At 38.5% G+C, this 23,405-nt stretch overlaps 1 protein-coding gene across 1 annotated transcript in view; it reads left to right on the top strand.

The window, feature by feature from the left end:
• The window catches only part of LOC124162237 (mucin-5AC-like), a 128,554-nt gene that overhangs the window by 26,158 nt on the left and 78,991 nt on the right, over positions 1-23,405 (top strand). Inside the window, exons 8-12 of the mRNA XM_046538702.1 lie at positions 2,977-3,084; positions 3,773-3,943; positions 6,125-6,310; positions 12,769-12,912; positions 14,656-14,733. Of these exons, the coding sequence (XP_046394658.1) occupies positions 3,013-3,084; positions 3,773-3,943; positions 6,125-6,310; positions 12,769-12,912; positions 14,656-14,733 (651 nt within the window). The 5' untranslated portion in view covers positions 2,977-3,012. The remainder of the gene's footprint in view (positions 1-2,976; positions 3,085-3,772; positions 3,944-6,124; positions 6,311-12,768; positions 12,913-14,655; positions 14,734-23,405) is intronic.

Raw genomic sequence — 23,405 nt, 5'->3', positions numbered from 1 at the left:
ACGAAAGATTCTCTTCTCTTCATCTCTAATGTACTTCGCGCTCTCTTTATTTCGTTGCACGTTCATCCATTCTTTGCGTCATTTTTCTAACTTTTCAATCGCCTTATTTACCGTAATAACAGGAATTCTAGTTTTGTACCATGGATGAGACGCATTTCTCACGGTTTTTTTTTGCACTAAGTCTTACAAATTTCGAACCCATTTGATGATAGAGAAAACACACAGTACTTCTCTCACTGTAGGTAAATTTGAGCCGAGTATTTCTTCACTTTCTTTTCCAACCAGTTCAATGCCTGGATTTAGTCTTGATTACACGCCTTTCCTTGTTGGTCTATTCTTAAAATGAACATCACGTTCATGATAAAGTATTTATTTCACCACTTTTCTCCTTACATCCTAAAAAACTTAGCACCTTCTATCCCTTGCACACTATACACAAGAACTATATCTCTACAGTGATCTACATCCGTGAACTGACTACCCCGTTTCGTCTTCCTAGAATTTTCTATCTACTGTTGGAGCCCTGGAAGCCCTGCTTATTCCCTTCATTTATTTATAATTCTTAGACACAATTGTATCACATGCTTATAATATTTTGCACATAAAGAGCACTTTGGAGCAAAGCCTGCTGGAATGGTTCGCAGCCTTATGGTGGCAAAAAATCAAGGTTTAAGGGGTCGGTACCCAGGACGGCGTTGAAGGGTTAAAATTGACATTATAGGCTTTAACAACATTAATCATGACTCAAGAGGAACAACCTATTCAATACTGCACCACTAGCATGTAAATATTGTCATCAGGAGCAGTCTTTGCCGAGGGAGGGGACGGGGTTGAGGGGAAGTCTGTAGTAAGTGGTGCGGGCCGTACCTCAGCGGGGGCGCGGTGCGGGGTGGCGCCCTGGGGGGGATTGCATTACGACGGACGATATCTTCTAAACGCTTAGAGATAGGTCAAAACAAACAGAAAATTGGCCCTTAAAGTCTTTACTTTTACGTTATACATAGGAATAGCACCATTTTAACCCCAAAACTCTCAATTGAGGGTCCTTAGTACTTAGGGCCCTTGGGGCACGGGTTGCCGTTATTTTAAAGTAACCAAATTTTAACACGTGAATATAGACCTCATTTGGATCATTTTGAGACCAGGAAAACATAACTTTTCGCAACTCTGAAAAATAAGGGCCGGCCTACTCCGCATCTCGCACCTTACTTAGAGATAATAATCAATGAGTCACTCTCCGAAGGAAAGTTACCGCTAGACTGGAAAATTGCAAGCGTTACACCCATATTAAAAAAGGGAAACAGACATTACCGTGGCAACTACCGTCCGATTTCGTTAACATCGATTATAGGCAAGATACTCGAGCATATCATCGTTAGCAATATCATGTCTTTCTTGGACAAACGTAACTCCCTCCATGGCTGTCAGCACGGATTCCGGAAAGGTAGATCATGCGAAACTCAGCTCGCGCTCTTTCTTCACGATCTTATAAAACCTGGTTAACCAAAAAGACAAGTTGACGCAATATTTCTAAATTTTAAGAAAGATTTCCACACGGTACCTCACAACAAACTTTTATACAAATTACAGTCATGCGGATTAAACGAAACAGTCGTAAACTGGATTTGCGTCTATCTGAATGATCGTAAACTAAAGTGGTTCTTGATGAAATTTGCTCTGAGGTACTGAAAGTGGTATCAGGTTCCCCACAAGGAAGCGTGATCGGCCCCCTTTTATTCATAATACACATTAATGACCTCTACTCCCAAATTAACAATAAAATACGTTTATTTGCTGACGGCGCAGTCATATATCGCGAAATTAGTGATCACTCGGACTATGAAATTCTATCATCGGACTTAACGTTCATTTGTGGAGCCAAGAGTGGGGACTCGAACTTCATCTGAGCAAATGCATGTCGGTACATTTTTTGCAGAGTTTGTCCAACTTTAACTGTGTTTATGCTGTGGATGGTATTAACATAAAGGCAACAGACGAAGTGAAGTACCTGGAAGTTACAATGACCTCGAACCTCTCGTGGGGGACACATAAAGAATATTTTCGGAATAGCCCTGGAGAAATTAGGATTCGTAAAGCGTATTGTGGGAAGATTTTCGGATGAGAAAGTAGAAGAAAGGTGCTATTTCGCTCTTGTCCGACCGCACCTTGAATATTCAGCGAGCGTATGGGATCCGGCGCAGAAAGACGTAATCCGCGAACTGAATAAAATACAAAGGAAGGCTGCGCGGTTCGTCAAAAACCGCTATGGGCGTACAGACAGCGTTGCTCAGATGTTAAGCGATTTAGGCTGGTAGCCGCTGGAGACTCGGTGGCTGCGCGCTAGGCTTAGATTGCTTGAACGATTGAGAATGGATATCTTCAAGAGCGACACGGAGAACATAATATTAGACCCACACTAATTTTCCAGGTCCTACAGAAGCGATAAATTAAGAAAAATGTTTTGCCGAACGGATACATATGGGAATTCAGTTTTCCCCCGAACCATAAAGGACTTTAATAAATGCTAGTACCAACTTCGTTAGAGCACTTCATTTTTATGTGAAAATGGCAGGTGTCCTAATACCCCCTGCCAAACGCCTTTTAGGCGGCTTGCGGGGTATTATGTAGATTTAGATGTAGATGAATCTTTTATGGATTTTAAATTCTTCTTGACTTCAATATTCATATATCAGTACTCCCTTGAGAGGTTGGTCGGTTTAAAAAAATACGCTTATCATATTTATGTAAATTCTACGATGATTCTACGATTTCGTAATACATCACTCACAGTGACTGTTCGCTGATAAAATTTTTATAATCTTCCTTTTCATAAAATTTCATTATAAGCCCTGAGGAAGAATAATAAATATCCTAAACGTTAGCGTACTGAAGATGCACACAGCGTATGTGACCACAGCAGCCGAAGTTAATCGGGCATTATTCGAGCAGTTTCTTAACTTTCAACCAATTTCGCAGGTTATCGAATCCAGCACGAAGGCGCCCCCGGCATTCATGGAGATTACGAAGACAGCGGACAGCCTCAATGGAGTAGAGAGAACAACCCCAGCTACCCTTATCGATAAGGTAACTATTTCACTATTCAGCAGGAATGGAAAAACATTCGTAGTTTTTGCTGAAAAGTTTTATATTTAAACAAAAGAAGCGTCGATTTTTTCTATTGATCGATCTTTTGGTTCAACTTTCGATTTTTGTTTAAAAGTCGAGCTATTGATCTCAATTTAAAAACCGATTGCTCAAAAAATCTATTTTAACTGACATTTTCTCAACTCTATCATTGAAATATGAATATATTCAGCCCTGAAGATGAGTGCCGAGACGGTACTTGAAACGTTGGCCGATATAAAAACATTAACCCGGTGGGAATCCTGAGAAAAGTTTACCCACAGCTCTATTATTATGTTTATACATTTCATTTTTTACTCATTTTTGGCGCAAAAAAGGGGTTGCCTTTTCCTCTCCGGGCGAAAATAAGGAATTAAGCGCATAGACTTAATTGAATTGTTTTTTTAATACATTTTGATTGGAGAGCCATCTGGGGTGTAAGTGGGAAGGGGATTTGTCGAGGGACTATACTTGGTTGGACAATCTCAAGCATATACGATTGGTGCCGTGGGCTGTCCGGGCGACTAATTATTCCACGGAGAGAATCGCACTCTGCCAAATGTTCCCAATGCATCATCCCATTGTGATATCGCCATCAACCCATCCAGGGGATACTTTTTGAGGCTGATTGTCACTCTGTTTGTCCCAGGCCACAAGCCTGCCCGAGGCGGTCCCTTCAACTGTTTCTCCGAGGGGCATTGTGGGCCGGCCGTCGTCCGGGAGGAGGATCGAAGGCTCGAGGTCGCCCCAGAGGAGCAGGGCAGAGGGCGGCAGCAGCAGGGGGAGCGAGGCCGCGGAAGCCACCAGGGCCACCGACAGGGTGAGTACAGCGGCGGCTGGGTAAGCGGCAGGGGTACAGCTAGGAATTAAGGCTGGAGGGGGGGGAGGGGTTTAGGTGCAACTAATACCGGGATGTGTGGGGGTATAGAATACCCACCAGGATAAGCGGTAGGTGCGAGGTTAATAAATTGCGGAATTTTAAAGATAAATGGTTCAAAAAGGTGAGTTTTACGGCTTTCTTAGGGATATTTTATTCATCCTTACTCTACTCTATTAGTAATATCAATCAAATTAAGTAAAATGGGTAAAACTTAAAAATTTCTCAGAGCTCTGGGGGGGCCAAAATCCCCCCTCGCTGCGCCACTGGTAAGCGGTGCAACTTGCAATGAACGACGGGACCATTGAACTCGGGAAGCAGTTCCGAAACCAGAGTGTCAACAGCCTCACTGACATTGCAATTCGTTCTGCATATTCTACGATTGCCGGGCTAGTGATTCAATACACATTTCCATTGGTGCGAATTTCATATCAAATCTCGAGGCTAGATCATAATTATTTCTCGAGGCTAGATCACAGCCATTTTCACTTTGTGACCATTGGGAAAAGTCTACATTAAGCTCACGATCAGTCTACCCGTGCAAATATTTTATTCTCGCAAACATTCACGCAGTTTTGATGCTCGGTTTCAACAAGTTCACCCGCAGGATCATCACGAAGGAATAAATAGGTCCTCAAAAAGTGTTTTACTAAAGGCTTCTCACAAAAATCAGTTGATAGTAAAATCGCTGTTAAACACAATATTCATGTCAACTTCCATTTTTTCGTGAGGAGAGAAGGAAAGATTTGAAACAAAAAATTTGTCCGATCTTTAATAAGAGCAAAATAAACAATATAGGTTTGCGCTATCAAAGATATCATGCACGATCAAAAGAATAGGGAAATGCTCAATATAAGGCTGTCATTGCTTCTAGGCATGTTCTAAAGCAAGTGCAAGAAACCTTTTTGGGAAATGATTCCATCAGAAATATACAAAAGTCTACCAAAAGACCAATGGGAAACACACCTCAGTAAATAATGCGGACGTTCGTTAGTTAGATAGTATGGAGAAAACAGCTCATAGCCCAGCACTCAACATTATTTCCGATGCCTTGTGAAAACCTCCTCCGCAGTTTTTAAAATTAGAATGCAAATAGAGATAAAATTCTATGAAGACAAGCGGAATGTGTGGATTAAATGCAATTCAATTAACGTAAAACAATGGATTCAAATTTAGAAAAAGACCAAATCATGTCTTAAAGAATACCGACATTAGACGAACAGATTAAATATAATTAGAATTATTTAATCGTTTACCCAAAATTTTCAACTCGACTCCCTCTTTGACACTATTAAGAGACATATGCGTGATCTCAATTTGCCATTGAATTTCTCAATGCACTGCGTTAAATGCTGAGTTTCTAAAATCGATTATACGAGAAATTTCTCTCTCCAGTTGAGATGAACTTTTCTGAATCTCTCTTTGTGGAACGCACTCTCAGTATGGCACCTGAATAGAGGTTTATAGTGTCCCAATACCTTCAGCCTATTGAACGACAGAAACGTCAATCGAAAAACGAAAGGAGAATGAGTTTTCTAGTTCGTTGTGGCTATTATGCATTGAGGCAACTATGAAACAAATGTGACTTCACTTCAAAAGGCGTCGCATATACTGTTACATAGAGTTCTAAAATACCTTATTCATGTTCGCGAAAATCTCTATGATATTTCATAAACTTTAGCCGTCAGCTTGTGCTGAAGAAAAAATAAAGTGAGACGTCCTGCTTTAAGCAAATCAAAACTTTTAAATAATTATAAAATAAATCAATTTTAATTTCATAAAAATTATTTTAATTACACTGTCATGCCTCAACCATGTTCATCATGACATAAAATGAAAGAATAGGAAATGAAAAAATTATACGATTTGGCAATCACCGTAATAAGTAATGATCTTAGATGATATCCCACCAAGGCTTAAATAAAATAACTTTTCTGCACTTTTCAGCACGAAGAAGTATTAGTCTTTCCATGATCTTTTCTGAGCTCCTACATTTGTATGCATCCAAGACGCTTAACGTGTTCAAAAAGTGGAAATCTGCCGAGCAATAGCCGAAACCGTTGTCGAGCGCAAAAATCCTTTCCGCAGTGTGCCTTTGTCTTAAACCTTCGTCTCTCGCAGCAGGACAGCAGGCGGCGAGGAAGAGGTCAGAGGTTGAATGGCACGCCGGCGCAGGGGGAGCAGTTCCCGTCGAGGTCACCAGGGGCGCAGCGGGGCTCCAGGCGGGGCGGTTCCGAGGTGCCTGCGAGCACAGCAGCGCCATCGGCCGGGCGTGGCAGGGCAGAGCACTCACGAGGAAGGAATTTCCAGGTGACTAAGCACATCAGGGAGAAACTAAGATGGGACAGCCTCGAAGAAGGCGATCATGCTGTGTGGTGGTGCTACATCGCGAGGTTTAGTCCCCAAAAGATAGCAGTGTGCTGGTTATAATTTGCATGCAATAAATTCTCCATTATTCCATGTATGTTTAAGAAAGTATAAAACAACCATCCGCTAAATTTATTTTAAATTAAGCTGAAAATTAATCATAGCAATTCAAGGCTAAGCAACACTTACTCACTTATGAATAATAGAAACTTGAAGCCTTTGGTTATTTTGATTATCGACAGGTAGTGGTTATGGCAGCTCCTGAAATGAAAAAGAGGTTCCGCTCGATTCTCGCGGAGTTCTTGCATGTAATCGGTGTTGCTATTCTTATTCGCGTATATATAGCTCCGAGAGAAGTTCGTTTGTCGAGATACGCGATTAGTGGTCTCGGCCAGAATTCTTTCGACACTATGACATCCCGATATTTCTCCTTTTTCGTGAATACTTACTATGAAAATTAAATTTAAAATTGAAATCACCAATGTGAGCGAATACGATTGTCGTAACCAGCCAATCAGGACTACCATATCCGTCACGTGATCTTTGATTTTTCCATTTCAATCTTGATCCAATAGCCTTGTTCACATTAACTGCACACCAGTTTGTTCTTGGAGTGGATCGATAACAGCTCAATCTGAACAGCAATGAGGATGACCTCAGTCTCTTGCTTGCGTCTTATTCCAAGCCATCTACTTACCCAGCAAAGAAAAACGGATTTCCATCAGATTTGACATTGATTTCCAACAGGTTTGACGCACTGATTTCCTACTCCTTTGAATCTGTTTTGAAAATTGAAACAGCTGGAAATCAGTTGAGAAGGTCCAATATGGCGGCTGTTTTCCTACTCATTTCCATGAATGTGGTTTGACTCTGGTTTGCACCGTTCAACAGATTTGAATCCGGTTTCCCCGTTTTAGCTATTTCGAATCTGTTTTCCACCTTCATACCGATCTGAATCTTGTTTGCGACTCGATTCTCACCTACTAAGACCTGCTGATGCATGAGTTAACTTCTGATACATGAGTTAACTGCTGATACATGAGGCGGAAATAATTATTTCCGCCAATTCCAAGTTTCGCAGAGCTGCACTCAACCAACGTTTCTAACTTCACATACTACATCTCTATCATCAATCTGGATGTAAACTCAGCTGAAAAAAGTTTACAAAATACAGGCTAACAAAATGAACTTCATGTAAGTCTCCCACCATAACAAAATAACACAGGCTCTATTAACGTATTTATTAAGTATGCACAAACCCTACTGGAAGTACATATTCAATTGAAAATACATATTCATCTAACTTGGTAAATTTCTGCGGCAGAATACACTTAAAATCTCAATTTCATGCATTAGATATAATTTAGGGAAACACATAATTTACAGATGAAATCTCATTTGAAGGACAGTTTGGCAAACTAGTTGTGCTTTTCCAAATTGTTTATCAGTTCTTGAAGAGTCATCGAAAGGCACAAGTTTTGCCAAGAGTAACAGAACATTCACTGCACCAGAACAACAACTTACATCAGATTTCACAATCTTGAATTATCGAAGAGCACAAATTTTTGGTGACTTTGGTGAAAACCGTGATTAACAGAAAAACCACAACACTAGAAAATATTTCAGATGCCTCTATGAAAGAAAGACTTCTTTACGTGACTTATGAAAATAATTCTGATTCAGCATTAAGCCAACGATATCTGTATGTTTCACTACAGAAACTTGCCATTGATGTTTGTGCATGAACACGGTCGTTTCACTTAGCACAAACAAACCAGCAAGATACACAATACAGAAAATCCTGGTAGGTTCTCTTCGGCGACGTAGCGCAAGTACATATCATACATATTGCATACATAAATATTAGTAATCGCTCAAAATCTGTAGACACAAGATAAATTATTCAATGAAAACACAAAAGGTCGAAATCACATCAGACTTTCACTGTCGCTTTTAAAACTGAAGAGATGCACGAATGGCTTAATTCAACGCTGCGGGAATTTAGCACTGGTTAAATAATACTGATATAATTATTTTTTTCTCCACGCCCTATAACTTTAGCACAAAACAGACAACCACAAGCACGTAAACATTCAGGACGAAATCGGGGTATCGGCGTTGCTACTTTGGTTTGCTATCTTTCTTAGTTAGGTAACAGCACTATGCCGGCTATATTTTTTTTAAGGCGAAGTCGTATTAGCCATTTAAATTGCATTCCCAGTGAGTTCCAACAGGTGAAATGACGTACTACAATACAAAATGCGGATGATGTACAGTAAACTTTTTTCATCACCCGTGAATTTTTGCAAGACGGCAAAGTACATGTGTCCTCCTTTACGTCATTATTTTATTTCTGACCATTATTTTGAACTAAATATACTCATTGACACCTCAGAAAAAGTAATTTTCCAATCAACGCAGTAGTAAAGCCTGTGTGAGATAGGTTTCTACAAGACACTCATTTCAGGAGAATTTCAAATTCGTTCTTCAATTCAACTCTGTTGGAAAGTACTTGTGGAAAACACTTTCAAGCCAATAAATAAGGAAAAGAGTTTCAAATGACATTCAATTCAGTGTCAATACAGTCCATGGAAGGAAGTGTCAATACAGTTCAGTTCAGGAAGACGGCTGGAAACCAGTTACAATGGAAATGAGATTCAAATCACTTCCTTCCATTTCCTGTCCGCTGGAATCCAGTGGAAATCAGTGTCAAGACAGAGTCAAATCAGATTTTAAGGATTCAGATCAGATTCAAATGAGGTTCAAAACTGTTGGAAATCAGTTTTTCTTTCCTGGGTATTGAAAGTTAATTTTAGGAGATTATATGTCGCCGCAGCTATGTGGCCTTGCTGGGCGCGGATATCCACCTAAGTCACTGCAATCATTTTCATAGCACAACTAGCTGACCCGTCGAACGTTTTACCGCCTAATTATCAATGAACATTTAAGTAACATCATCAGTTATTGATGTCAGAGCCTGCAGGGGTCCCAACTGCGACAGTGATCACTACTTAGTAAGGGCAATCATTAAGCAAAAATTGGCAAAAACCAAAGTAACATCCAAATCAACCAGAAAACATTGGAATGTTGGAAAACTGAACATCCAAGAGAACTTAGAGAAGTACCAAAGAGGTATGGAGAGAAATTTTTTTGAGTACCAGGCAGATAAGAATATCAATGAAAAATGGAATGATTTAGAAACAATCATTAAGGAAATATCAGAAGAAGAAATTGGTGAAAGAAAGAAGGAAAGGAATAGTGACTGGTTTGATGCGGAATGTATGGATGCCGTTAGAAACAAAAACAAAGCTCGGGAAATAATGATTGCTAGGGATACAAGAGGTCATAGAAGAGAATGTAAAAGGTTAAGAATGGTAGCAAATAAGGTGTGCAGAAAAAAATGAGCATTACAATAGCTTGTTAGAAACATATTTTCTTTATTGACCTACAAAGGGTAGACAGGGGCACACGTACGCGGATTTATTTCAATGAATTTTGTAATTTTTGTGTCACAATTAACTTAGTAAATTGTAGATATTGTGGTTTAATAAAGCTGTTAATAAATTCAACATTTTATGCATTCAGTTGTTGGCCTATTTTATTTTTAACCGTTGAAAAATGTTTTCGAGTTCAAGTGCTGCCCCGATCTTGGGGCAAGTTTATGAAATGCTAGACCGATGCTTGACTGGGACTTAATATCTCGTGAAAATAGCCCATTATGGAGCAGCATAAATGTGCCATGACTTGTGGCAGGCGAAATTTAACTCTATTTGGAAAAGTGCCCTGCGTAAACATGCCCCAGTGCCCGATGCGTAAACATGCCCCAGTATACCCTACACATTTGGCTTTATTCACTTGCGTCAAGTACCTTCTGATATGCAACAGCTGTTGTTTCGTTATCAGGCGGAAGAACAAATAAAGCGGATGGTTTACCAACATGCAACATGCAACATATATTTGACCGTGAGAAAAACATAGCGTTTCTCGATTTAGAGCACAAACATTCACCTTGTGATTTGATAATCGCCATCGCTAATGTAACACGACTTAAAAATTCAATTCGATTTTAACTCAAAGGTCATATCGGATTGGATCATGGTAATCCTCGGAATGAGAACTTCCTCATCTTTGAATTTTCCTTTGAGTACAGTCGCGTGATTGACATTGATTATCAGTTTTTTTAATCACCAAACACATTGTATAGTTTTGGTTGGTTTAGGCTTCGAAGCATCGTGAACACCGAACCTGCCTTCAGCTGTAAATTGTGCCGTGGTAAGCCACCCACATCTAAGGACTTGAAACATTCAGTTGGATAGTTGGTGGCTTCGTCTTTGCTTGTTACACAGTCAATGGATTTGAATTAATGCAGAGTAAAAACTATTTAACACTGATTTACCAAGTTCCAGTCATCTACATCTTCGTTCTTAGCCACCAAAATTGCTTGATCAATCAACTGTTTGTGATTTTTGTGGTTATCGATCATGTTTGTGAACACTTTGTTGATGAACTCAACCTTCGATGATACGAAATTGCAAATCTTCCTAGGAAATGAAATCAATCCGCTCGATTCGTTGACGGCCATTACTGTTAATAAACAATTGCTTGGAGATTTGTTTACACACACGGTAGAGACGTATTGGTTGACATCTTCATTCGAGCTAGGCTTAGCTTTAATTTTAAAAATTATTATAAATTATTATATATATTATAATTATTATAAATATATTTAACGATTGAAATTTTTTAAATATTGTTAAGAAGCTGAGTCATTACATTGGTTAAAACAAAACAAATCATCTAGTTTTGACCAGCTTTATAGCTTTTGTAGCGTTATCACCTCCTAAAAAAATTACCCTAAGATGAAGGCCAATTTTTTCGTGAACTTTTACTTTTTTTTAATGTTTATTCTGTTATCCGGGGCTGAGACGAATCCAAAAACCAAATATCATTAAAATCGGTGCAGCCGTTTCGAGTTATAAATGGTGTAACTAACACGATTTTCGACTTCCTTTTATATATATAGATTGATGGATGTGTGGCCAATGCTGCTTTTGAAACTGCAGTACATTTAAGCGGCTTATTGTGCTGCATAAAAATAATAAATGTTATACGGCGAACAGAATTTTTAAATTCGAAGTTAAAGCCGAAAAAATAAAATGCATTAACATCCAAACTGCAGAAAACCACCAAGGTGACTGAGAAAATAATATTGGCCATGGAAATTCGAGTGAACCTCTCTAGTCGTTAATTTTTGGCATTCTTTCCTTTTTGATTTTTTCCATCATGATGAGGATGACTCGATTCTTGATCTCAACCACGTATGGAATGGTGGAAACTCAAGAGGATAGACAAAATATTCAGTAAAAAAAAAACAAATTTCTCATTATTTAGAATGAAATAAAAAACAAAGAGTTAGGTGCTTAAACACGCCAAAAGCTGCCACTTAAGGGAGCTATGGCGAAAATAATCAACTGTATCCAAAAACCTTGGTCGGATGTAATTCGCAAAATATACACAAGAATGTAAAATCTGGCCAACGCATTCACTTTGAGGAGCTAGGGTGACTATAACATCAATTTGGGGTCTTCTGAGAAAGGAAACCTATTGAGCTGCAGGACAAGGCTGCTCTCTAGCGGCTAAAAGCCTAAGCTATCTTTCAAAGGTTACATTTCTTAACGGAATTCTCTTAGTCATAGACATGTGATGGAAAATGTAGCTTTTTTATCTACATCTACATAATGCCCCGCAAGTCGCCTAAAAGGCGTGTGGCAGGGGGTGTTAGGACATCAGCCGTTTACGACTAAAAAAATGAATTGCTCTAACGAGGTTGGGACTAGCGTTTATTGAAGTCCTTTATGGTTCGGGGGAAAAACGAATTCCCATATCTATCCTTTCGGCAGAAAATCTCTCCTAATTTATCGCTTCTATCGGACCTGGAAATATAGTGTGGCTCTAATATTATGTTCTCTGTGTCGCTCTTAAAGGGTATTTTATGTGGGTAATGTGGGTTTATGTGGGTAATCACTGGTCACTAAGAATAATTTCCTGATCCTTGAGTCATTTTACTGCCCATCAAATGCAAGTATGGTTATATAAAAAATAGAACGGCATGGAAAAATGGATAATCACTTCCTTTCATCCTAAACGGTACTGAAGTTTCATCCCCTCTATCAAGTTTAAGTACTCGTTTAAACTCCATTGCATTAGATTTTGACCTCATTTTAGCCAAGCAAAGCCATATGGCTACGGTTAATCCTGCGGCAACGATTCCATGCCTCACCTTTGAGGAAAATGTGGGAAAAATATTGGAATCGTCGCATTTTATTGGACAAAAATTGTAACGTACCAAGGCTACCTACTTTTATGTTTTTGTCACTTTTTTCATCTCTTTCACATTGCAGAGGACTAGAACTACGGAATCGCCGGCAGCGGGATTAATAACAAAGGCCTCTGAGCCCCTGGTCACGGTGACGTCGGTCGGAAGCTCTCCAGGAGATTATTTCTTCAAAGGATCGCCAGAAAGCCAGACGGAGCCTTCGCCTCGGGTAAGACGCCTTTGAATTGAATTGACTGAGGAAATATGCAAGGATCAAATGAGAGACTAATTTTGCATTTTTGAAAGAAGTGGTGAAGGGTGTTTGACGGAGATAGCCTATCGCGAGCGTCGTTTTGAATCCGTTGTTGTTTTTAATACTCAGTAATGACATTCATGCGGGACTGTTGGCTCCAAAGTAAGCTCTATTTGCGAGTGATTGCGTATTCTCCCGAAGGTTCAAAATCAGATAACAGCGGTTATCCCTTCAAAACAACTCTGATAAATTATCCTCACAGATGACGGCCAATAAAATGCACGTTTACTTGAAAAAAGGCAAAAGTTATGAGAGGGATAAACAAGGATAATATGGTCGTACATCTTGTTCGGCGAGAATATTTCCCACTGTAGTGATTGTAAATATTTGGGGGTTAATTCACATAAAAACTAGATTGGAGATTTCATTTTGGTCATGAAAAATGTGAAAGATTCAGGAATCCAATGCCATTCCGTTAGCGTAACGGGATTATACACACTTTGCAATTCTATAACAGTAATGTTCAACAAATGTTACCACAAGTCAGTCACGGTGGTGCTGGCATCCGTGGAATGTTGATGTAATGATCCCTGATTTTTTCATCCGTGCCGCAAATCTTCCCTTAAAATATTTTCGGACTGCATATCACTATGCAGGAGAAGTAAAATATCATTTTTAAGGGATTGCTTTTAGATATTCAAGGTCAAATATTAAAGTCGGAAACATAGGTTTTGAAAATGCCAACCAGCCAGCACGTCCGTATCATAGACATCCTTCTATTCTCCTTCCAACAATGTGCTCTTATGAAATAAATCGTGATCAATCTCGATTCATTTTTTGCGTATTCTAATGTGTGTGAAACGATTCTTGCGCTCCAACCTCGCCTCCGTCCCATTCATAAATTATAATAAACTCTCTCGCCTTTAAAATGTGAACCTATCACGATCGAAACGACGTCTTCATCGCATTTTACTTATGATAGCACGATTTCTTTACGTTTTTAATAATCAATTATAATAGATTTTTAATCAAAAGGAAAATTTATTCGCGGATAAAGTCCCTAAAACCAGGGTGGCAAGTAATATCCCATTTTTAAATTCCCTCACTTCCCTAGATAATTCACCAATTTCCACGACTGATCCCTAAATAGCCTATTGCTGAAATATTTTTTATTATTAAAACATTCGCAAATTATGCATGCATTAATTATTCGTAAAATTCATAAAATGTAAAAAGCTGACGCGAATTCATTGTAAGCTACAAAAAATACATTAAGCCATCATAATTAAGACTATCATCCAAGCTAAACACACTTCTAACTTTCCACCAATAACTATTTTTGGCTTCAAGACACTTATCTTAATTATTGAGAAAATTATTCATGCTACAGTGACCAAAAAATTAGCTTTCATTAAAAGCAATGTTTTAATAGCCAAGAAATATACAGCAACCTATCTTCAAACCTCACCATCCTCATCAGGTTCATTAACTCGACGGAATGTTGGGCGGAAGTTAAAACTAAGCGACTGAATATAAGGTAAAGGTAAATATTGCAGGGAAAAGAAAATCTAGGGTAAATACTCGATACTCGAACTATATTTAATCGAACAAACGTTTAAATAAATACTCGAATATATATTTAAATAAAACTTTAAATTGTGATCACAATTACTCTCTAAATGTTCCTTCTTCTTTCTTGCGGAACACATGGGAGTTCAGGACGAAACTCGAAGAAAACTAGCAGCCCTGACTCACGCAAAGAAGCCGTCCAGTGCTAAAATCCCATCCGGCAAAAAGGTAAGATGCATAATAGACAAAAGTCACAAATAGCATCCCCATGAGCCTACTATTTCAAAGTTCTAATTGATCATGAATTTAGTGACTGATTTACAGATGGCTAAAAAATGGAAATATTTAAAGCTTTGAATTCCAGGAAAATTAACGAAATGTCATTACACGATTCGCTAAATCAGTATGATATATTTACTAACCTACAGCGTCTTAAATTTACATTGAATTTCTGAAGAAATTTGAGCATGTCATGGTAATTACAATTTCCTAATAGCTCAATATATTTCAAAAGAAGTCTTATGACTTATTCCTGGGCATATATAGCATTTCTTGACATTAGTTTGAAGAACTTGACTATAACCTGTATAATATTTATGATTATCCACTAAATATATAAAATAATACGCTAGCATAAGTTAAATTAGTTTTGTACTAAAATGCTTCTATGAAATTAAGGTAAATCTCTCTGCAGCTTTTGATAATAAAATACTTCGATGCATGTACCACTTTTTATCAAACATGTCATGGTAATTATGGAACAATAGAAATAGCTTTCTCTTTCCACAAATATTTATTGGAAAACCTCACTGTGACCTGGACTTATATGGCGATCGGCATTCATGATGAAAATCCTCTTATCAAGGCTGCACTGAAGTTATTTAAATAAGCGCGTGTCGAAAAACAAAGTTATTTTTATTGCTTCATAATAATGACCATATTTCACGCACTCATGCCTCAAATAACGCAGAAATCATTCGTATTTTTAAGCTTTACCAAATATTTTCATATGTATACACAGCTAATTTTATTATATATTACATTTTATTATATATAATTCCATAAGTATACAAAGATAATTTTATTGCTTGACCATTTGCCATTTGCAAACCATAGAAAGATTGTATGAAACATCTTTTTCCTTTTGGCGAAGATGGGGCCGGATAGAGGAATATTAGATACCCATGAATTAAAGGATGAAGTAGACTTACTTTGGAAATGAGATAAATGAGCAACAAAATGGCATTCACTGTATAACTAAATGACTCATGATAAATTATATTGACGAATAATAAAGAATTTTGCACCAATTCTCCGTGTAACTCTCTCTTTATCAAACACGTCAATCAAATTCATACTGGACAAGAAAGTTTCAAAAGCGAAAGCAAAATTATGAGGAAATGATAATATAGAAACTATAGAAAAATATAGAAACACTTCCAGAATACTGTATTTAAAACTCAAGAAAGGTTTAATGCATAGTAGAAAGCGCTTTGATTCCAGCAGTGAAGCGTCTGCGATTTCACTTGCGTGTATTTGCGCTGTTCGGAAACATATTATGGTTTCTTAATTGCCACTCTTCGCATCGGCCAAAAGGTGCCGAATGCCGAATCAAAATGTGACGTCACACTGGCAATGATGATAACACTGAAATTCGAATCCATGCTCGGCACTCCAGAAACAAAGCGGAGTGCCTGCGCGTGGTGACTCAACGCGGTGGCTCACGGGAAGAAACTAGTTCACTCGACTGCGACTTTGTCCGGTGCGAGCTCCACTCTTATTTACACCAAATAATCTTCCACTTGAAGAATTAAGTGAGTTAGAGAGAGGAAATAGATATACATAATTTGGAGTATAATCGCATGGGTATTTTCTAACAATTTGTACTCGTAAATTAACATTCTCACAAGGATCCAGACGATATTAAGACTTTGAAAGGTCTTCGAATCTAGCCTCCCAAAAACTAAAAAAGTAAGGCATCAGTGAATTTGTCAAAAAAAGTCAAATTTCCCACCTGCACGGCAACAACCTCTCAACCCAACGACCAATCCTGGCACAATAACGCCATTGAAAAGAGAATTCAATGCAGACGTACAGTCACTTTCAAAACTTTTAGGACAATGCTTGTGGACCGCTCCTGCTCCTCGAGAAATTTTACTTTCCTTACTCGTTTTCCTTGGTTGCTGCATGAAAATATTTCGTTTTCGCACGAAGATATATAGGTATAAGACTCATAGGGACTTCCAAATGTGACGAGACTTAGAGTTATCTTATCACTTATCTAACGAGATTCAGAGTTACTTCCAAATATATCACTCTGTTTCGATTTATGCCTCATTTAATGATTATTTCGTGCGCATTTACTACGTACTTACCCCGGTTTTCGCTGTTGGTTTTTATTTAACGTAGGTATTCTGTAATCGTTTAAAGTCGCGGTGTCCTAGTGTAGCAAGCGTGCGATTGAGATGATGGTGGTTGAGAGATCGAGTCTCCGACGTGGAAAAGACTGCTAATTATTTTTTGGGTTACTTCACTCGTTTTGTATTTCTTTATAGATTTCAAATTATTTATAATTCACTGCTACAGCTTTATACGCTTTTTTTAAACAATAATGAGTCATACAATAGTAAGGAATTGGCGTTGGACTTATAATTTCTATGAATGGGTAGTACATTTTGAAGGTTTAAAGTACATTATGAAGATTTGCAAATGAGGGAGACTTAAATCGGCGGTGAAGGGCCCTTATTCCCTAGAGTAAGTATGCACACTTAAGCAATGATAAAACCCTGTGTCGGTTTTAATTTAACGGGAAATATAATAACCATAATTGATTATCTAAAACAAAAAAATTCCCCAATGCATTCACTGACTGTCATTCACAAATGAGTCCCATGCACTCTAACACACTTATCAATGCCCTTTATTCATTATTGACAAAACAATGCACACATTTCTTTGCAGTTTACGAAATGAAAGAATTTGATTCATACCGTGTATTACTCTTCCCCCCAATTCTATTCTTCCTTGTTATATTATGCGAAAATGGTTAAGTCCGGAAAAGCCCATTCCCTAACTAAATTGTCCCCGCTGAATAACAGTCTCGAATGCTTTTGTCGGTCTGTTACGAATGGCTTGAGGGCTGTTTTGAATCGTTAAAAATAATGCTCCATCACCCGCCTTCTAACTGTTGCGTAGCTGCATTCGAATGGCGCTTCCCAGGATAAGGCAACTACTCTATCGACACAAATGATCATCCTCGATCAAATGGCGAATCCTGATGTGCTCGAAAATGTGGGTGGCTCGAGGTCTGCCGCTCCTTCGCCTCTCTATCAGAGACTATTCGCCTTCCTTGAAACGCCTTACCTTGCAATAAACGGTGTTTCGGGACACATTCAGCAGCCCAGCTATTAAGGCAACTGTTTTACCTCACTCCACCATGTCTAATATCTGTCCGCGCAATGCTGACTCAACATCATGCTCATCTGCTCTTCCATACCTCAGGAGTTCAAGACTGGGTCTGAATTATCGATGAAGTTTCTTGTGAAGCATATGTTTTCCTTTAGTTGGCTACTCCATTGTTTACAGTCCTAGATCCTTTTTCCATGATTCCCACTTCAAAACTATGGCAATCTTCAATTTGTATATGCTAGTAATTCGTGACATGGAGAATTGGTAAGAGCGAATGGTATAATGTCAAATTAGCAGTGCCGAATCGCACTTTCCTTCATTTTTTTACGAGTGAAATATTATTCTGCGTGTTTTTATTAAAAGTTATTATTTAAATTTTATCGCGAAAATTTTTGTTTTGATTGCGAATGTTTGTATTAGAAATTATGAGGCACCAAAACTGATAAAATTGTTATTTGAATATTATGTCTTTTCTTAACCACTGCCGGCGCCATGTCCACACTGGTAAAATCGTCAGATTGCTGTGTCTCAGGTTTTTTTCCAAATGTTTTTGGTCATAAAAATCTATAACTTTTAGGAATTGATTGTCATAATTATTTATCAGTACTTACTCAGTGTTTATAACGTATCTTAATTTGTTTTTATACCAATATATGAATACAAGTTAAAGGAAGACAGGTGAAAACGAATATTTTAATGTGCCTTTTCGCACGCTTTTCCATTCTTCGCTTTGCCATGGTTAACGGTTCCACGATTCACATTTCCACGGTGATCACTTAATAATTATTTTCTAATCATGAACTGGCGTTCAAATGAATTAAAATCTGTTAAAGAGTTCGCATCTATTTACTACCGAGACCCGGTTTCTAATCCCAGGGTGCACAATTTTTTTCAAGAATCATTTTCTCAAGGGAGGAAAAGTTTCGATTATTAAAGAAATAATAAGAACACTGCCTATTAGTTGAATAGAATAATGGTTATTAATTTGCCTATTGAAATTAAAAATTAAAATTGTTAAACAAACTTTATGCTGGTAAGTATGACTATGAACAATTGAGCATTCCTGTAGGTTTGAAATACTCAAAAAGACGCTCCACCTAACGTAATGACGATATAAAGGTGCGTCATTACAATAAGTGGAGACATATCTAGGTCTTCTAGGATTTGCATGTACAAAAGAGATACAAGGTTTCTTTTTCAGCCCACCAATCAATTGGACGAATCCGTGATGAGAGATTCGTTGGATCGTTGCATTAATTGAGAACCAAAGAGCATATTCAACGCGAAACCCAAGTGAAGTAATAAGCGATGAATATGAGGGCTATATTCTTAACTTTTATGTGGCTCATTACAGTTTTTTTAATTATATGATGCTGGTGCAGCGAATTTAAAATTATTTGAAAACTCTTAAGATACACAAAACGAGTGAACGACCTGAAAAAAATACGAGTAATTATATCCACGTCGGGGACTCGACTCGACTCACAATCACCACCACCCCGCATTTAATCCACTGCCGCAGTCACTTGCAGTGCAAGGGGTGATGTGGACAATTGAAACCAAAAGTGAACATCGGGGCAAGTGCGCAGTAAATATGCACACGAAATAATCATAAAATCTGACGGAAATCGAGACAGAATGATCAATTTGCAAGTAACATAACCCTCTGATTGTGAGTGGATGTATCGTGGACCACAAACAAAATATTTTCGGTGGGAGGCCAAGGAAAACAAAAACTGTAAGGGGAGCTAAAATTTCTCGACCTGGAGCAGAAGTGGCGCCACAAACTTTGACTATTGAAACATGACTAGCAGGTACTGTTTCAGATGTGGGGATCTCTCTCACCACTGGACCACAACGAATTCGCCCGAGAGGAGAGTGGCAGAGGGTGCTCATCTTGGGGGGGGCGGAGGAGGCGGGGGGCGCAGCTCCCCCTCCCGCACGCCCCCACTCGCTACGCCGTGGTCAGAGTGGTGGAGGGCGCGGTGGAGGAAGTGACGTCACGGGCTAGGATGAAAACGAGCAGGAGGAGGGGTAGGGAGGGGGGCGGCGGAGGAGGAGGAGGGGTAAGGAGGGGGGGAGGGGGTGAAGAAAGGGTTTGCCGTCTGCCTTGCGCTCCCATCGGCTTCTTGAGGGCTTTGACAATTCCGGTCGGAGATAATAAACATCTTCTTTGCAATCATCCACGGGGGGATAGGACATTAGACACCTCACTCTTCATCACATCCAGATGCACAACGCCCTGCTAATTAATACCCGACTTCAAAAATGTGTCTCCTGTTCCTCATATCATGATACAAAAAATCCGTCGCAGCTGATAGCAGGTGAAATATCGAAAAGGCTGTAAGAAAGTGTTGAGCACTTTCATTGCAATGATGGAAGACACTGACTGGGCCATTTCAAATGACGCCCTAAGTTTTAAGTTCTTCAAGCAGAAAAATACACACCCGATTTCAACTGCGACTGAAGTGGACTCTTTGATTAAACCTTAGAAATAAATATTCAGCGATTGAAAATTAAAATTCCAATGATTTCCGCAAGGCAGTAGGTTACCCAGCTTTTGGTGACGGGGAATCCATGGGCTTTGGTTGATTGCGGAGAATTGGAATTAGAATAGAGGTAATAGCTGTGGTGGGGCCATCACTGCCCTAATTACAGCATCACCGAACAGCACTGTTTCCTTTAATTCCTCCTTCTATTGAAGCATTTTCCTATACTTCACTTAACCAATACGTTAACACATTTGCCCAACATTTTTTCAGTGCAGTAGCGTGAATAATCTTCGCGGATAAATCACAATGAGGTGTATGCATATATCAGTTTGTGTAAACGGAAGGAAGAATACAGTTCAGTTTACTTGAAGGGAAAATCCCTCATTCTGACATTTATATAGTTACATTTTAGTTGCCATCATGTAACCTTGTCTATCATTACGGCCGGAATATTCGAAATTCATCACTGAGTAATGAAAATTTTCTTTTATTCTCACTACCTGCAAAATTACAGAATAATGCGGAGGGCAGAACTTAGCAAAAAAGCAAAAAACATATTTTATTAATTTTGGTTGAGAATACATGTGCTATTTTTACCATGAACACCAGACTGATTGCACAACCAACTCCATTCAAATTCGCTAGCCTTATTCCTTAGGCAGAAAAAATGCATGACAGCGATTAAAACTTCCATGTCGTTTTACCCAGACAACCAATTAGAAGCAAACACTCCGCTGGTTCCTATTTACACCAAGGACATTGTTGGAGACTGCCGTAAATACAAGCAAGCATCAAGATCTCGTGAAAAAGACATAACCACAAGGTGTTGGGATCACTTAAACGTTTCATCGTTATAACGGGTAGTAGCCAGTTTAGCTCCAAATGGATGAACGCAGATGATGAGCAGGGCGCAATTGGAGACCATCTTCATGTTAAGTGATTTCGCACGCTATGAGGCATTTCCGGAGGCAATGAAAGCATCCGGAAAGTCCTAGCGTAATATGGGCGACTAATGACGGCTGCTTATACTCAATCGCCGATCGAGGATTAAATACACGTAGCTGGCGCAGAGGACGATTCCGTACGTGACCAATGGCATCCACACCCATACACGAGAACGAGCGCGGCATCACAAGTGCGGTTTCCACGACGAGAGCTGGGACCTGTCCGCACCCGAGGAGCGGTTCCTTCGAATGCTCCCCAGAATGCAGTTGGGACAGGACGCAATTGGGCGCGGGGTTACCTTTTGCAGATCCACCGTGCGACAAGATTCCTCACCGAAGTATTGCCAATCGAAAAAGTGTCCACTTTTACAGGAAACATCAGTGGAATATTTTTTGCCACCAAGTTTTGAAATTTTAACTTAAAACCTAAAATGACTTCATTCACTTCTAACCTAAATGGCAATTTGGCATTAAAATAATACAAGTAAAATAAAAGTTAAGGCGAAAAAGAACTACCCTAGTCATCCACTATATTGTATATTGAAAATATGAAAACACACAAGTTGCCACCCACATGAATATTTTCTCAAAGTAACCAACAAATCGATAGGAGACTAAATTTTATGCATAAATAGACTGTTGCTTTGACAAATCAATATTTTTTAAGATAATCTTGATGGCAAAATAAGAACTTAAATGGAAAACCCACGTTTCTAAACAGTTCTTCACGAATAACAAAAAATACAAATATTATCAGAAAAAGATTTTATGAATTATGGCTTACAAAAAAGCAGAGATAACGTGTTAGGATGAATGATATAAGCGGAATAAAAAGCGAGATATGGATGGTTTACGGGAACTCTTTGTTGGTGTATACACGTCAAATATCGGAAATAAGATTAATTTTACGGGCATACATTCCTCAACGGTTTTATGGTTCTTAATAAGACCTCATCACTGAGCACTATAAAAGTCAATTGGGGTAATTTTGACGGTGCTTTTGGGAAAATGAGAGGGGTAGCTCACATTTTTAAAGGAAAATTATAAATCAATAGTGTAGGAAATGAGCAGAGAGACTGCAATTGCCGGAATGCTTCAAAGCAATGCGAGAAGCTCCGTGCCTAACCCATTCCTATCGTTATGGATGTGGTTCCACGAAAGAAAATAAAATCGGATGGACTCGAGTCTAATATCAGTCATTTGAGTAAAATTTTCATTAAATAAGATAAGTAAATATCTGATTGATTCATTCCATGGAGCAGGCTTCCCAGGAAAATAAATTTCAGCGATACTAGCCAAGATATAATTTCTCTAATCTAATTTTGTTGACCAAATGCACGACGTGGCACAAGAAGACTCAGAATAGGATCGATCCATCCGACTTCATTTTCGGAAGGGCGCTCAAAATAACATGTTGGCTTCATTCTGACACAATTTCTTGTGTGTGTGTGTGTGTGTGTGGTGATAGGTAGGATTTGATGCTTTTCAGTTTTTAAATTTAAAAATGTAATTTAAATCACTTTTAAAAAATGGCAAATCGAGAATATTTCAGATGAAAATAATAAATACTTATCAGTGTCAAGCACATCTGAAAACTCCAAAATCGTAAAAATATGAAATATCGAGATTGAAGAGAAATTCTGGATGATATATACTTTTAAATATAATTTTTACTCAACTTATTAGAGAATGTTTAAGATAACAAGAGTAATATATGATACTGCTAATCCTTCAAATCAATCAATAAAAGGCAAATCCGAGTAACGATTAGAAAAATGAAATACTCTCCAAAAATTTGGATTTGTTTAAGAAGAGAAATGGAATAAAAATTATTGGTACGCGAAAAAATTAATCGCATTTCAATTATTTCTCTCGATATTAAATTGAGATAAGAAGAAAAATATCAATTAAACAACGCAGGTCAAATTTTGCGCTTTTTTAAGAGCTGTATCGCCATCCAATTCCACCATTTTTTAATGTATTAATATTTCGAAAACATATCTAATATTTATCTAATATTTCACCGACAAGAATTCCAGCAATGAAAAATCATAAG

Source organism: Ischnura elegans, chromosome 7, assembly GCF_921293095.1.
Source record: "Ischnura elegans chromosome 7, ioIscEleg1.1, whole genome shotgun sequence".
NCBI lineage: Eukaryota > Metazoa > Arthropoda > Insecta > Odonata > Coenagrionidae > Ischnura > Ischnura elegans.
The sequence above is the reverse complement of the archived record's forward strand: the minus strand, read 5'-3'. Positions and strand labels throughout refer to the sequence as shown.